The 15,359-nt window shown below is 39.4% G+C and overlaps 1 protein-coding gene across 7 annotated transcripts in view; it reads right to left on the bottom strand.

Moving 5' to 3' along the window:
• The window catches only part of ARHGEF3 (Rho guanine nucleotide exchange factor 3), a 308,196-nt gene that overhangs the window by 6,209 nt on the left and 286,628 nt on the right, over positions 1-15,359 (bottom strand). For all 7 annotated transcript variants that reach the window (XR_003518294.2, XM_027585490.2, XM_027585491.2 and 4 more), the window contains 3 exons: positions 15,155-15,231; positions 10,079-10,336; positions 1,461-1,631 (listed from right to left, as the gene is read on the bottom strand). Coding sequence is in view for 6 of the 7 variants with exons in the window: in XM_027585490.2 (XP_027441291.1) it covers positions 1,461-1,631; positions 10,079-10,336; positions 15,155-15,231 (506 nt within the window). In the remaining variant the exon portion in view is untranslated. The remainder of the gene's footprint in view (positions 1-1,460; positions 1,632-10,078; positions 10,337-15,154; positions 15,232-15,359) is intronic.

Genomic DNA, 15,359 nt, shown 5'->3' on the forward strand with positions numbered 1-15,359 from the left:
GCCCGTGACCAGTCTCAATACCTCTGCTGGACCATCACCTAGTTGGATCCCCAGCAGCTCTAATAATGGGCGCTATGATATACACTCAGTGATTTCAAAGAACATTTCCAAGCCTGCTCACAAATGCCACTCCAAAGTCCAGGTCAAAAGGCTGACTCTTAAATCATCAAAGTTTTATTAAGAACTATTCAATCTAGTTTTGGCTTTCATTCTAAGAGTTGACTAGATACTGAAGATGAAATATAATAAGAGATTCTCTTTTTCGATGGCTTTCCCAACATTGAATTTAAATATCTATTGTATATAATAAAATCTATACATTATATAAATATACATTCCTATGTATAATATGTTTAAATTATAATATATAATAGACATATTAGCTTTAATTTCCACTGGCTACACATAAAAATAGCCTGGTGAGTCAAATGAATTTTGAGCTCTCATAAAATTCAAATCCATCCTTCCTTTATACAAATATTCATTCATTCATTCACTCACTCATTCACCTAACAGTACTGAGTGTTTAGTACATGCCAGGTCCCCATAATAGGTTCTGGGGATTAACAAGACATGGACTCTACCCTAAAAGATCACAGTATAATGGAAGATACTGACAGACATATGGTGGATAATTACAACCCACTGTAGTAAGTGCTCCAGGGAGATCTGTCCAAGTTGCTATAACAGGAGAGGAGGAACAATTTCAATATCTACTCAGGATTAAAAGCCAGGAAATTGGGCAGAGTTAGATATGAAGCCAGTTTTAAAGCAAAAACTGGTTTAAAATGGCAGTCTGTGGATGGGTACCAATCCATAAAAAAAGCAAAGAATTTCTCATAAAGCTAAGAGTTTCAACTTAAGAGCTGTTTTATCATACACTTTTTTATATTTGGGAGAAAAGAAACTTGTGGATACCCCACCTACTCTCACACACACACACACACACACACACACACACACACACACACTCATATAGAGTGTGTTTTAGAAAGATCATATACTTTTTATATCCTGTTAAAATCACCCCTTGTTTTCTGATATCAAAGCCGGAGGAGATGTTAACTGTTCTGTATTTGCTACTGAAGGTCATGATCAAATGAAATACTAAGCTGGCAACCCAAATTCTTCCTGAATATATACTGGTAGTGAAATTTTAAAATATATATATAATATATATTTTCTGAAATATATAAAAATATATATTAATTATAAGTTGGGAACATAATACATATTATTTATATATAAATTATAATATATGAATATATATACAATGTATATAATTATATATATTTCCATATACATATGGGATCCTATATACAAAAGACACTGGAAAGCAATTTTTGTCTGAAGAATGTGACCCTGGGTAGGGAAGGCGGAGTAACAGCGGCTGGGCATCAAATGGATTAAGCATTGGGGGAGGCCCAGGATGAGACCACTGAGGGAGAGTAGCCACTCACCACCCCTCGATTGTTCTTCAGTTCTCCATGACAACACAGCACTCTCGAGTTGTCGATTAGAGAGTCTTTCTGGCCTTCTTCCAAGTAAAGAAGCCGCTCTTTGTAATAGCGGCACTCAGATTCCCCAGTCTTGGTGTTGATTTCTGCCACGATTCCCTGAATGATGTTTATCTATGGAAACAAAGAAGAAAGTATGGGGAAAGTAAGCAAACCATCCACACCAGTAAGTCCCAGGGGCTCAGCCTAGAAGGTCACCAAGATAGACTTGCATCTAATTCTGAGATTCTGTTATCTAACTTGCTGCTTTGGGAAAAGGCAAAAATAAATATATGCTTTGAATATATTGTGTCCATCTATCCACCTATACATTTACACACAGATATACATATACACACACATATATATTTGTATACACATACAGGTATTTGTATTAAATATAAAGCTGATGTTGATGCATAATTTTATCTGAGAGGAAGAGATATAAGGTATAGCTTTTGCTATGCAGGACTCATAACTACTGAGCTCTATGTTGCACATTTCTTCAAACATGCTTACAATGTTGAAAATATAGGCATATAAAAACTTTAGCCAAGGAGAGAAAACAAAGCAGAATGTAGTAGCCCCCAAAAGGGATCATCTTTAGGGGTCTGAATCCAGTTTCAAGGTTTCCCTATATGTACTCAATCTAACCTACAAACAAGATTTGCAAATTGGGTGTGATGAAATGATTTGGATAGCTTTTTAGTGGTAAAACATAAATGATTTAAAAAGGACAGAGAACTAAAAATGGAAAGACACTAGGTGTAATGATGGGAACTGTTTGTCTCTGTACATACACTCACACCCATGCCTAGAGCACATGTGAATATGTTAGCGGTGGAGGGATTTCAGATCAAGGGTGGACACACTTGTTAATACAAAATGAAACAAAACAAAGCAGTAAGAGTACAAGCGCTCAGACACAATCAGTGGGCATTTATTCTGATATGTTGTTCTATCACATGGATCATATGTCTAAAAGATATAACATACTAAAAAACAAAGAACAAGAAATTAGTTGAGTAAAAACTCAAAGACACCAACCAAAGGCAAAATGATGACTTCCTCAGCAGGGTCCTCTGTCCTCTAAGAGTGAAAAGACCAGCAGTCCCATCTTTTTTATGGTAGTATTATTTTTTTAAGTTTTTATTTAAATTCCAGTTAACATAGAGTGTAATAGTAGTTTCAGGTGTACAAATGATTCAACACTTCCATACAACACCCTGTGCTCATCACAAGTGTACTCCTTAATCCCCATCATCTATTTCACCCATCCCCTAAACCCCTCTGGCAACCATCAGTTTGTTCTCTGTAGTTAAGAGTCTGTTTCTTGGTTTGCCTCTCTCTCTCTCTTTCTCTCTTTCTCTCTCTCCCTCTCTTCCTCCCTCTTTTTTCCCCCTTTGCTTGTTTCTTAGATTCCACATATGAGTGAAATCATATGGTACTTGTCTTTCTCTGACTGATTTCACCTAGCATAATACTCTCTAGCTCCATCCATGTCATTGCAAATGGCAAAATTTCATTCTTTATGGCTAATATTCCATTATATATATAGTTATATATATGTACACACACACACACACCCCATGTTCTTTATCCATTCATCAGTCAGTGGACATTTGGGCTGTTTCCATAATTTGGCTATTGTAGATATTGCTGCTGTAAACATTGGAGTGCATGTATCCCTTAGAATTAGCATTTTTATATTCTTTCCGTAAATACCTGGTAGTGCAATTGTTGGATCATAAGGTAGTTCTATTTTTAACTTTTTGAGGAACCTCCATTCTGTTTTCTACAGTGGCTGCACCAGTCTGCATTCCCACCAACACTGCAAGAGAGTTCCTCTTTCTCCACATCCTTGCCAACACCTATTGTTTCTTGTTTTGTTAATTTTAGCCATTCTGACAGGAGTGAGGTGGTATCTCATTGTCGTTTTGATTTGTATTTCCCTGATGATCAGTGATGTTGAGCATCTTTTCATGTGTCTGCTGGCCATCTGTATGTCTTCTTTGGAAAAATGTCTATTCATGGCTTCTGCTCATTTTTTAATTGGATTATTCATTTTTGGGGCATTGAGTTGTTAAGTTCTTTTTTTTAAGATTTTATTTATTTATTTGAGAGAGAATGAGAGATAGAGAGCACGAGAGGGAAGAGGGTCAGAGGGAGAAGCAGACTCCCCGCTGAGCAGGGAGCCCGATGAGGGACTTGATCCCGGGACTCGAGGATCATGACCTGAGCTGAAGGCAGTCGCTTAACCAACTGAGCCACCCAGGCGCCCCTATAAGTTCTTTATATATATTTGATACTAACCCTTTTTCAGATGTATCATTTGCAAATATCTTCTCCCATTCTGTAGGTTGCTTTTCAGTTTTGTTGATTGCTTCCCTCACTGTATAGAAGCTTTTTATTTTGATGAAGTCCCAATAATTAATTTTTGCTTCTGTTTCCCTGGCCTCAGGAAACATATCTAGAAAGAAGTTGCTACAGCTATTGTCAAAAAGGTTACTGCCTGTGTTCTCCTCTAGGATTTTGATGGTTTCCTGTGTCACAGTTAGGTCTTTCATCCATTTTTGAATCTATTTTTGTGTATGGTGTAAGAAAGTAATCCAGTTTCATTCTTTTGTATGTTGCTGTCCAGTTTTCCCAAAACCATTTGTTGAAGATACTGTTTTTTCCATTGGATATTCTGTCCTGCTTTGTTGAAGGTTAATTGACCATAGAGTCGTGGGTTCATTTCTGGGTTTTCTGCTCTGTTCCACTGATCTATGTCTATTTTTGTACCAGTATCATACTGTTTTGATCACTACAGCTTTGTAATATAACTTGAAGTCTGGATTGTGATGCCTCCACCTTTGCTTTTCTTTATCAAGGCTGCTTTGGCTATTCAGGGTCTTTTGTAGATGCATACAAGTTTTAGGATTGTTTGTTCTAGCTCTGTGAAAAATGCTGTTGGTATTTTGATAGGGATTGCATTAAATGTATAGACTTCTTTGTTAGTATAGACATTTTAACAATATTTGTTCTCCAATCCATGAGCACAGAATGTCTTTCCATTTCTTTGTGTCATCTTCAATTTTGTCATTAGTGTTTCATAGTTTTCAGAATACAGATCTTTCACCTCTTTGGTTAGATGTGTTCCTAGGTATTTTATTGTTTTTGGTACAATCGTAAATGGGATTGATTCCTTAATTTCTCTTTCTGCTGCTTCATTATTGGTGTATAGAAATACAACCAATTTATATACATTGATTTTGTATCCTGAGAATTTACTGAATTCATTTATCAGTTGTAGCGATTTTATTGGTGGAGTCTTCTGGGTTTTCTACATAGAATATTATGTCATCTGCAAATAGTGAAAGTTTGACTTCTTCCTTGCTGATCTGAATGCCTTTTATTTCTTTTTGTTGTCTGATTGCTGTGCCTAGAACTTCCAGTACTATGTTAAATAACAGTGGTGAGAGTGGACATCCCTCTCTTGTTCCAGACCATAGAGGAAACACTCTCAGTTTTTCCCCATTGAGGATGACATTCGCTGTGTGTTTTTCATATATGGCCTTTATGATTTTGAGGTATGCTCCTTCTAAATCTACTTTGTTGAGAATTTTATCATGAATGGATGTTGTGCCTTGTTAAATGTCTTTTTCTGCATCTGTTGAAATGATCATGTGGTTCTTATCCTTTTTTATTAATGTAGTGTATCATGTTGGTTGATTTGCGAATACTGAAGCACCCTTGCAGCCCAGGACTCACGTTATTAGCAGGAAAGAGCTTAACAGATGAGAAATGGTAATAAGGTCTCTTCTTGGTTACATTTACTTAATGGAAAAACAAAACAATCTCTGAAAAGCAAGATTTTTTTTAAAAGAAGACTTTACTCAGTGAGAACTTACCAGATCTTGTAATGTGTTAAAGTGGCAGTGAATTCTAAGATTGTTAAGTGATTATTTTTCACATTCTAGTGAAATGATACCTTCTGCCCAAAGCCAACTGGATAAAACTTCTACCCAGTTAGAACTCTGGCATTTCCATGCAAGTCTGACAGAAGATCTTACAGCTCTGAGTTGAAGTCTGGTGACTATACCCTATGAACAGATGCATAATCTATATATTTTTGTAGCTGTTATGAGTTTTAAAGCTCATTTATTCTTTTCTCTATCTCCCAAATTTTGGCGGTAGCACTACTTTGATAATAAATACATCTTTTTAAAAAACACAGGCTTTTTGTAGCATAAAATAATTTTTTTGGCTTTTAATGTCAATGTGACATTAAATATAAGTCCTATGAAATTAACCTGAGTTTTACTAACATAAAATAAATAATAAATAGAACGCTTTGATACACAAACTTTCTCTTTGTTTTTTCCCCCCTCTTGGTTTTCAGACATGCCTGGTTATTGTTAACTTTCAAAAAAAAAAAACCAAAAAAAAAAAAAAGAAAAAAGAAAAGGAAACTTCACAAAACATACTAAACTTATGACTCATCCTTCAAATTAATTCAATTAATGCTTGTTGAGCATCTGTCCAGTGTCAAACTAGATGGTATCATTCAAAGAAATGAGACAGGGTCCCTGCCCTCAAGAAGCCTTAAAATATATGGGAGGTACCTGACAAATTCTTTTATGTCTACCTTAATCTTTAACCTTACTACCCTTTTAATATGTTGTGGAATCCATACTTTTTCCTTGCTTTTAAAGGTCTTAGCATTAATTGCTGTGGCTCTTTTTAGAGTTTACTATTACTAGGTTTACCTGGCATTAACTGGGTCTTGAGTCAATTTTCTGAGGTTCCTGCAAGTATCCAGGAGACCAGAAAAATGATGTACTGTAGGCATAAATATGTGTGCACTTCCTAATTTAACTCAGGGACTGAACAGCTGACATATCACATGAAGATTAATAAACTCACACAGCCCAGTGGTTCCTCAGGCAGCTATGACTACTGTCTGATGCTACTTCTTTCTCTGGTGTTTGAAAAACTAGAGAGACCAAATGATAGAAACAATCAGCGTTATTCTACATTCTTTGTGGACATTATAATAGCACTTCTGGGCCTGCTTTCATTTATTAAAAATCTTGTTTTGTAGTTATATCCACCTCTACACCATAAGCATCTAATCTCTGCACTTTTTTTTAAGATTTATATATTTGAGAGAGAGAGAGAGAAAATGCAAGTGGGGGGAGGGGCAGAGGGAGAGAATCTCAAGCAGACTCCCTGCTGAGTGCAGAGCCCAACCGGGGCTTGAGCCCAAGACCCATGAGATCATGGTCTGAGTTGAAACCAAGAATGGGACGCTCAACCGACTGAACCACACAGGTGCCCCTGTATTGGTTCTTGAGAGGTATTTATTGTGCAGAATCGCAGGGAGGAATAAAGGTGTATATAGCAGATTGCCAATAGCAAACAGTCATGGTGGTTGTGCATTCAAGTTCAATTCATTGTTGCACCTCTCATCAGGGTTCAAACTGAAGGGAAAGGACCAGTAAAGCAAGACGATGACAAATACCTGGTAACAGAGCAGGCGTTAAGCCCACACATGCCGTAATCATCATCCTCAAAGCGGAATCTAAAAGCCCTGCCTGGTTCCTTGTGCGGTAATGTCATCTATTCGTAGGCTTGTGACATGAACCAAGAATAGCAGCCAGCATGGCAGGAACAGCAGGACTGTTCTCATTGATTCCAGTGATTTTTTTTTTTTTTTAAGGAGTTGGGGAACAGTGGCGGGCGGAGTGAAGAGATGGTCTGCCAGATCATTTGTTGGCTGAAACAATCCTTAGAATTTAAAATGATAACCAGACCTCTGGACTATCTAAATATCTGAAGTTCTATTTAAAAATGTTCTCCTTTGGGGGAAATTTCTATTAACCCTCCAAAATACTGTTAAGAAATTCTAATAAAGATGTGGTAGTTTATGCATTGCAGTAAAAGCAAGACCCTTTTTTAGATCTAATTATAGGACTGGACACTTTGGTGTAGAAGCAATTTACTTATTAGGGTCTCTGATTTTTCCCTTTTCATAGGTGGAAAATCTATTCAGGGAACATGTAATTCAAGCTACGTTGGTACTATGGGTTTTATGTTTATCAGGCATTCACAATGTACCCAAGAGTACAGGGCTAAATTTTTTTTAAAGATTTTATTTATTTATTTGACAGAGAGAGACACAGCGAGAGAGGGAACACAAGCAGGGGGAATGGGAGAGGGAGAAGCAGGCTTCTCGCGGAGCAGGGAGCCCGATGTGGGGCTCAATCCCAGGACCCTGGGATCATGACCTGAGCTGAAGGCAGACGCTTAACGACTGAGCCATCCAGGCACCCCAAGAGTACAGGGCTAAATATTTCTGTTCATCTGGGTTAATGCCCAGAGGATTTTGAAAAGAAGGGAAAAAAAAAACCCCAAACATTGCTGTGCCACTATTGTATAAGTGGGCATTTAGAAGACTTGCTTTGCAGACATTTTCAAATGTGGGTCTGCCATGCTTCACACACAAATCTGCCTGAATAACTAGGTGCAGATTCAACTTTTAAAAATGACATCACATTTTATGCACTAGGGAAACTGGTACATCCTTTCATATTGCAAACAACCGTCTTCTTATCTGTTTTTAAATCCAAACTTTAGCTCACTGGGCAATTTTAGAAACAGAGCATTCTTCTTTCATGCTGCATATTAAAAAGAAGAATTCTTAACAGCAAAACTCAGAGCAGGCTCACGTGCTTCAAAAAAGTAATTATTTAGACTAGCTCGAGCTCCCTGTTGTTTTCATTCCTGCAGACCACACACTTGCTGGGATGAAATATGGACAGGAGGCAACCCTACTGCATGCTTCCAATGGTAGTAAAAAACAGACATGATGAAATGGGATGGGCCTCCTCCCCAGTGCCTGTGTCCCTTATCCATGCTGGATTGGGGACCTGGTCTGTGTGTGTTTGCAATCAGTCAAGAGCATCTTTCCTCTATCTTCTCTATCCCTACAAGAAGGCACCTGGCCCAGCTCTGCACCCACGAGGCCTCTCCACAAAGCTGGGCAGTTTTCTGTAATCCTACAGGCAACGGGGGCTCAAGGAAGCATCCAGGCTTTCAGCTCCATGGTACAGGATCATAAAATAGTGGAACAGGCACAGTATTTGCAGTCCACACTGAGAGATTTGACATCAACTTCATCACGTGCTGGCTCTGGACCCAGGCAAGTTATTTAAGCCCTCCAAGCCTCTTCTGGAATATGGACAGCTATCTAACCCTAACAAGGACAGCTATCTCATAGATTATTATAAGGATTAAATGAGATATATAACCTATAAAGTGATTACATAAAGCTGATTTACTAGGTACTCAAGAAATGTCAGCAGGTATTGCTAGAATTATTATTGTTGTGATTACTACTAATTATTATTAAACCCCTCTCTGGGAGGAGATAGTTTGCTCATAGGTTTCATGGCTTCTGATTTTCAAGTCACCTATGCATATCCTCTTTCCGTTCCAGATGCAGTCAGGGAATGAGCCCTTTGAATTGGTAAGCCTCCATCCCCATGGCTCCTCCCTCAGCAGGTTTCCATGACTGCATGCCTGGACCACTGCAGCAGCCTCTCAGCTTGCCTCCCTGGTCCTAGCCACTTCCTCCGCTGTCCCCTGTCCTACAGACAAGGAGACTAACGTGTCCAAGGTTCCACAGCTTGTCAGCAATGGAGCTGGGATTTGAACCCTGAATCCCAGCTACTTAGAAAACAACAAACAAACAAAGGAAAAACATCTATTTAAAATCCTCTAGAACCAGACCTGAACTCCCATCTCCTGCCTTCTCTCCTGCAGCTTCCTCAGAGTATCCTCAACTGTGGGCAGACCGATCCATGGTAGTCCCCAGGCATCTCCTTGTCCTGTCATTCTTCCAAAGCTTTGCTCAGGCCACTGGGTCCTCCTGGCCTGCTATCACCTCTGCCCTGTCCTGCAGAGCACCCCAATCAGAACCAAGCTCTCCAGACAGAACACTCACTGTTCACAATATTCTCATGAGATGGATCCATTTTCCTGGTCTTCTACTGCTGCTAGGGAAGAATCTCTCTCTCTCCATACTTAATGAACATTTTCTGGTGAGCAGGAGGTTTGACTAGGTTGGACCCTCACTGCAGTCAGAGGCCGAAGAGAGATGGATCTGAAATGGGTGTCGACTTCACAAATGGGTTCAGGGGCTAAGGTAAGAGGCAACTCCGATTTGCTAACTAAACAAAGATATTCAATTTAAAATCTCCAGAGATCTTAACCCTCGCAACTGTTGTAACAGATTACAGTTTATTATGAATTGTAATCACAGATTACAGAGTCACCTATACAAAATCAAGAACTTTTAGAAATCAAAGCAACCTTTGGGTGTATTTCATATAAACACTGCATTTTATAGGTTGGGAGAGTGAGGCAGAGAGAGAAGAAGTCACTTTCAAAATCAAAACATGACTGATGGTAGCACCAAGCCTGGAAGCCAAGACCCCTGGGTCCCGTGTACCCAGACACCCACCATTCATCCATGCACCCAATCTAGACACAATGGAGGAAACAAGGTAAAGACAGAAAGAAACAGACGCACTTACAGCTTCTTCCAGGTGTTGCTGATCTGGATTATCATTTGGTGTGTGCCTCAAGATTTCTCGAAGAAGCAGAGGGTATTTCACTAGACGGCTCCTTGGAATATCAAGAAAATTCCAGAGATCTAGCTTGCGGCTAAAGGGGGATTCTAAACATCGCTGTAGGAAATCCTGGACTCGATGGTCTTGTTTTTTGTGGTCCAGCAGAGCTTTGGCGGCGACTTGATTGCTGCAGTAGCTGTCGTAGGAGCTGAGACAAGGCAGCTAGGAAAGGAACATCAAAACAGGGTTGGAGTGTGGAGCTAATTGTGCTCTGAAGCTACCAGCGAGTATCACTTGAGCAGACTGAACAACACCTAACTGGTCTCCAGGCCTGGCCAACATTCCTTTATGTGCATGACTAGAGGAGACAGACTAGTGCAATCTTCAAAATCTCAGGCAATGAACAGTTTTTAGGGTTTGGCTTGCTTGCACGAAGTTATTTTCTTAGTTGCACATTTAGTTTCTTGATTGTTAAGACCCCATCATAATTTGTCTGGGTTTCTGCCAATCTAAGCTAGAAACAAAAGAACCAGAAAAACTGCATACACATACAGCTCAAAATTTTCCTGAACTTCCAAAAGTGTCTGGTGAGGGGAAAGCTTCCTACCTTTAAAAACAAACAAACGGGATTTCTTTTAAAATTATTCATAAGAAACTCATCTGGAAGACTTGGTGGCATAACAAGAAAGCAAGGAGTCAGACTTCATGGCCCAGCCCTTTGCAAGGGCTGGTGCAAGCATCTCTATGTTAGCTGAAGGTTACCTGGTTCCAAGGTGGGCCAATTATAAAGAACTCCACGAAGTTAAAGCAAAAGTATAATTAAAAAATTAGATGCAGGAAGCACTTAGAAAAATCTTTTAAGTTAGATTCTTGTCTATACCTCATGGTTAACATCACAACACCATGCAAAGAACATTTAAGCCTAAAGACTTTGGAACACTTCAACTTCACTATCTTCCTTCCAGCAAAATACTAATTTCCCTGACATGTCCCATCAGTCACACTGTGCAAACACAGAGTCAGAGACCCAGTAAGAAGGCTGTTCATCTCCCTTTTCCACTCCTTCCTTTTAGTGGCACCCAAGGCTCAGCATCCTAATGCATGGGCTGTCAGCTTCCGGAAAGGTACCAGAGGCAATAAAAAGCTGCCAGTGGCCCCACTGTGTTTGCTTCTCTCCCTTGGACTAAGGAGCCACATTTACCACAACCCCTGACCTGTGGAGGGATTCAGAGCAAGACAGTGGCAAGAGGGTCTTTAATTTCTGCATCCTCAAACTTTGCATTGGGCCTACCATCCACAGACATTCAAAGTTTATATTCTGAATGAACAAATAAATGGTATTTAATGGTTTCCAGATTAGGTAATATTTGATGGCCTGGGAACATGGCTTAGAAATAAACTGTGGCAGCATCTGAACAATGGGTCAAAGTGTAAGTATTCTGGTGCTTCTTTTATACCTCTTATTGAAATTATTTTCTCAGTGACTGAAACCAAAAAAAGATACCAAGGAAGTAATGTTTAAGTTCACTGTCGAGTTTAACATTCTTTGGAAAGGTCTACCTTCCTTATGGGTCATAAAAAACACAAACCTTTACTTGTGTTAAAAAGAGCTGCAGAAATGCTTTCCTCAAACCTTATATTTGAAAGTAATGATAATTGCTACTTACACACTTACACACACACACACACACACACACACACTCCAGAGGTGGTATTGTGGCTTGTAATTTAGATTTTCAGAGTTAATTAAAAAGAGCTTCAGGCCCTCTTAATTTCATTCCCACTTCCTCGCCTTTTAAAAAGACTTGAAAATGCCCAATGTTTTCATTATGGAGAAACAAATCAGCGGTAACTATCAGATGTAAACCAGTGAGGAACTCTGACCACACTGCTGCTCCCCTCCAATGGGCCATTACTCTCTGATCCTGCCGCCCCCACTGCCATGGCAACTCGAACCAGCTCTGGTCCTGTTCACACCTGAAAGGGTGCTCATTTCCTGGGCATGACCTGAAAGGCGATCTGGTTCAACCCCACTGGCTAGAAAGGGCCATGAGTGATGACTTGATAGGGAAGGAAGAACGTACACATCCTGGTTCCCAAATACATACACATTCACTTACATAAAGTGTGAGAGGTGATAATACAGTGGTTAAGTGGGCAGACTCTGGAACCAGGGATAATCATGCTCAAAGCCTAACCTGGACAGTTACTAGTCAGGTGACCCTTCTGAGCCTGTTTCCACACTTATAGAATGCATATACTACTGTCCTATCTCTTAATGAGATAAGGCAGACAAAAAAAGAGCTTGGCTTCTGGGTAAGAATCTGTAAGTACTAGCTATTAAAGCAAAAGTATAATTAGTAAAAAATTATTTTTTTGTTATTTATCCCTAGGATATTTTTATTGAAGAAGTTGTGGTTTAGAGAAGCAAAACTACTTGCTCAGCTAGAGACAAAACCAGTCTGCAGCATGTTCTTCCCCCACCCTTCTCCCCAAAGCTCTGAACTCCTTGACAGCTCTTTAAATAGACCATCAAGAATTTATAAAGGAAACTCTTTCACTTTCTTTAGAAATTCTTTCTATCTCCCTAACCTTGTGAAAAGCGGCAGAACAAACCCATTTTTTTTTGCTTCCATGTACCCTGCCTCTCTCTATAGAATTAAAATTTAATTAGAACCCAAATTAACATGAGAACTTGCTGCCTTGGAGAGCTTGTAAATTATTCAAATTTATTAAATTATATAAATATATTACTGAAAAAACGTTAGCATGAAGATAAGTCGCTTGGGAAGTTGTTTCTGTCCAAGAGGGGAAGTGTATGGGATCAGGCCTACACCGGTGCGGGAGACGGATCCTCAGTGACCAGGGTGGCTCCCTGAGGAAACCACCACTCTGCTTCAGGCCTTCAAAGTACAAGTAATTGATTCATTCTAAGGTCAAAAGGACTGGCCAGGCCTGTCCCATCTGGGAGGCTCACTAGTTTAAAAGGTTTTTTTTTTTTTTCCCCACCTTTTTTCCCCGGGGGTGGGGGGAGGTTGGGGTGGGGGTGGCGAATAAATCAATTTTTCATGGGTCGAATGGGCTCTGACTTTTCTCATTCAAAGTCCCCTCAGATGTTTATTTTGTTCTGTTAAAAAGACCAGAACTCAAACAGATGTACCCCTTGGTTTACAGTTCCCACTCGCACGGACACATCTGCAGTTAAAAGTGGGAAAACATTTAACAGCTCGTCGGGCCTGATAAATAAGGGCCGTTTCTCATGAGGTCTGGTCACAATGGGCCAGTTGTTTAATTTTAGGCTGCTCTTCAAGCTTTAAGTCCCCATTTGATGTCTGAAGGGTTCAGAGAGCAGTGGAAATGGTCACATTTCCTTTGAGTATGTACAGAAAAGGCCTGCAAAAGCCACCCCCAGATCAAACCAATTTCCTAATAAGAGTGGCAAACACTTATTTCAGAAAAAAAATTAATAACAAGGCAAATTAATAACAAGGCAAAACCACTTCTGCTTCTGGTGTGAACTGACAGTTTGTATATGATGCCTATGGAAACCATGTCGTTCTATACTGCCATCTCGTCAAAGACAGCAGCATCGTGCTAATTTTGGAGTGTGGCCTCAGTGGCCCCCCCCATGCCCATCAAAGCAGCCCACAGACTCAGGAAGTTTAAGAAATATTGAGGCAGAATCTCTCTTCTCATTACACCTTCTCTGTCTCCAGCTGGCTGGCTCTCTTTAGAGAAATTTCTTTGAAGGCTAAAGAAGTTAAAACACCTACCACATCTTATAATAAGTCAAAAATATAAGATGAATGAGCTCTCCTGAAATATTAAGGCACGTTTTCTAAATTATTCATCTTAGAACATTGCTTGCCTTTCAGATGCCCTTGGGGTATTTCGGCCTCCATGCTAAAAGTGACTTCTGAACTAAAGCTATCCAAGTCATGAAACCCTCAAACTTTCTTGATCAAGGCAGTAATTGAGAAGCAGAAGTTAGGATAAGGGATCAACATCAAAACGCAGGAACCGGAAGGCCTAGGAAGGTTAAAATATAACTACAAGTGTAACTGGATCAAGAGAACTCACACAGTGATAGTAGGATTTATAACCTTCACAACATTCCCCAAACAGTGGGATTACTCTAATGCTGGCTGCCGTAGCAATTCCTGCCTATTTTTCTGGAAGACTGTGTGGATCAGAGAGATGAGAGATCTAACCTTGCCTGGAAGAAGTCATCAAAGTAATCTGCTTTTATTACCTGCTTCATGACAAATGAAAACCACCTGGAGCTGGGCTGGTACACTCAAAGACTCAAAGGAAACAGAGGTATGGTAATAGGGAATGGTGGGGACTGTGGCAAAATAGAAAGTACATGCCTGGTCTAAAGTACGTTAGGCAAATGAATGACCACATTATGCACCCAACAAAACACAAATTCAGCCCCAAGACCATAAATTTAGAACCCCTAATCTAAGGTCACAGCTGTTATTCTTTGTTTAATTAGGAAAGGGAATGGGTTATTTGGAATGAAGGTCAACATGATACCAAGCCTTCCTATGAAGTTACTCAAAATCAGATAAAGGCTAAACATTAACAACATTTAGTATTACCTTGTGTATGAAACTACACTTGACCATGAGAGTTTTTTTTGAAGGCTGAATAAAAGCGCCTTTTTTTTTGGTGATGGATACGAATATGTCTGTGAATATTTACTGGAATAGAAATGATAACAATTATATTAGTAGTAATTGGCCTCTTCTCATTTCACCTTATTTAATGTAAAACTAGTAACCATTTCATGTGGGCCTTTACTTATTTTGTTGCAAAAAGGCCATGTTATCTTTAAATGCTGCAAATTTGTATTAAGGAAAAAAAAACTGTTTCCATGGGTTGAAGAGATACAGCCTAAATATGATAAATTTTGCTAGGAATTTGCCATTTATGATGTAAAACTAATATTTGCCAATACAAAAAGTCTAGCTAAAGTGAAACTCTATCTCCGTTATTGAAATTTATGCTCAATCAAGACTAGAGAACTTTTCTTACCCAGCCCACGAGGATGGGACCAACATGTTCGGTGGAGCCATCAGGCTTCCGAGCATCTCGAAGTTGACTAAGGAGCTCTGGTTAAAAAAATAACAACAACAAAACAAAACAGAATGCTTATTTTGTTAGGCATTCAAATATGAACAAGACTGGAAGTAGATTCTGGGTTAATCACATTATTACATAACCATGACTTGTGGGACGA

Source organism: Zalophus californianus, chromosome 1 (genome assembly GCF_009762305.2).
Source record: "Zalophus californianus isolate mZalCal1 chromosome 1, mZalCal1.pri.v2, whole genome shotgun sequence".
NCBI classification, from domain to species: domain Eukaryota; kingdom Metazoa; phylum Chordata; class Mammalia; order Carnivora; family Otariidae; genus Zalophus; species Zalophus californianus.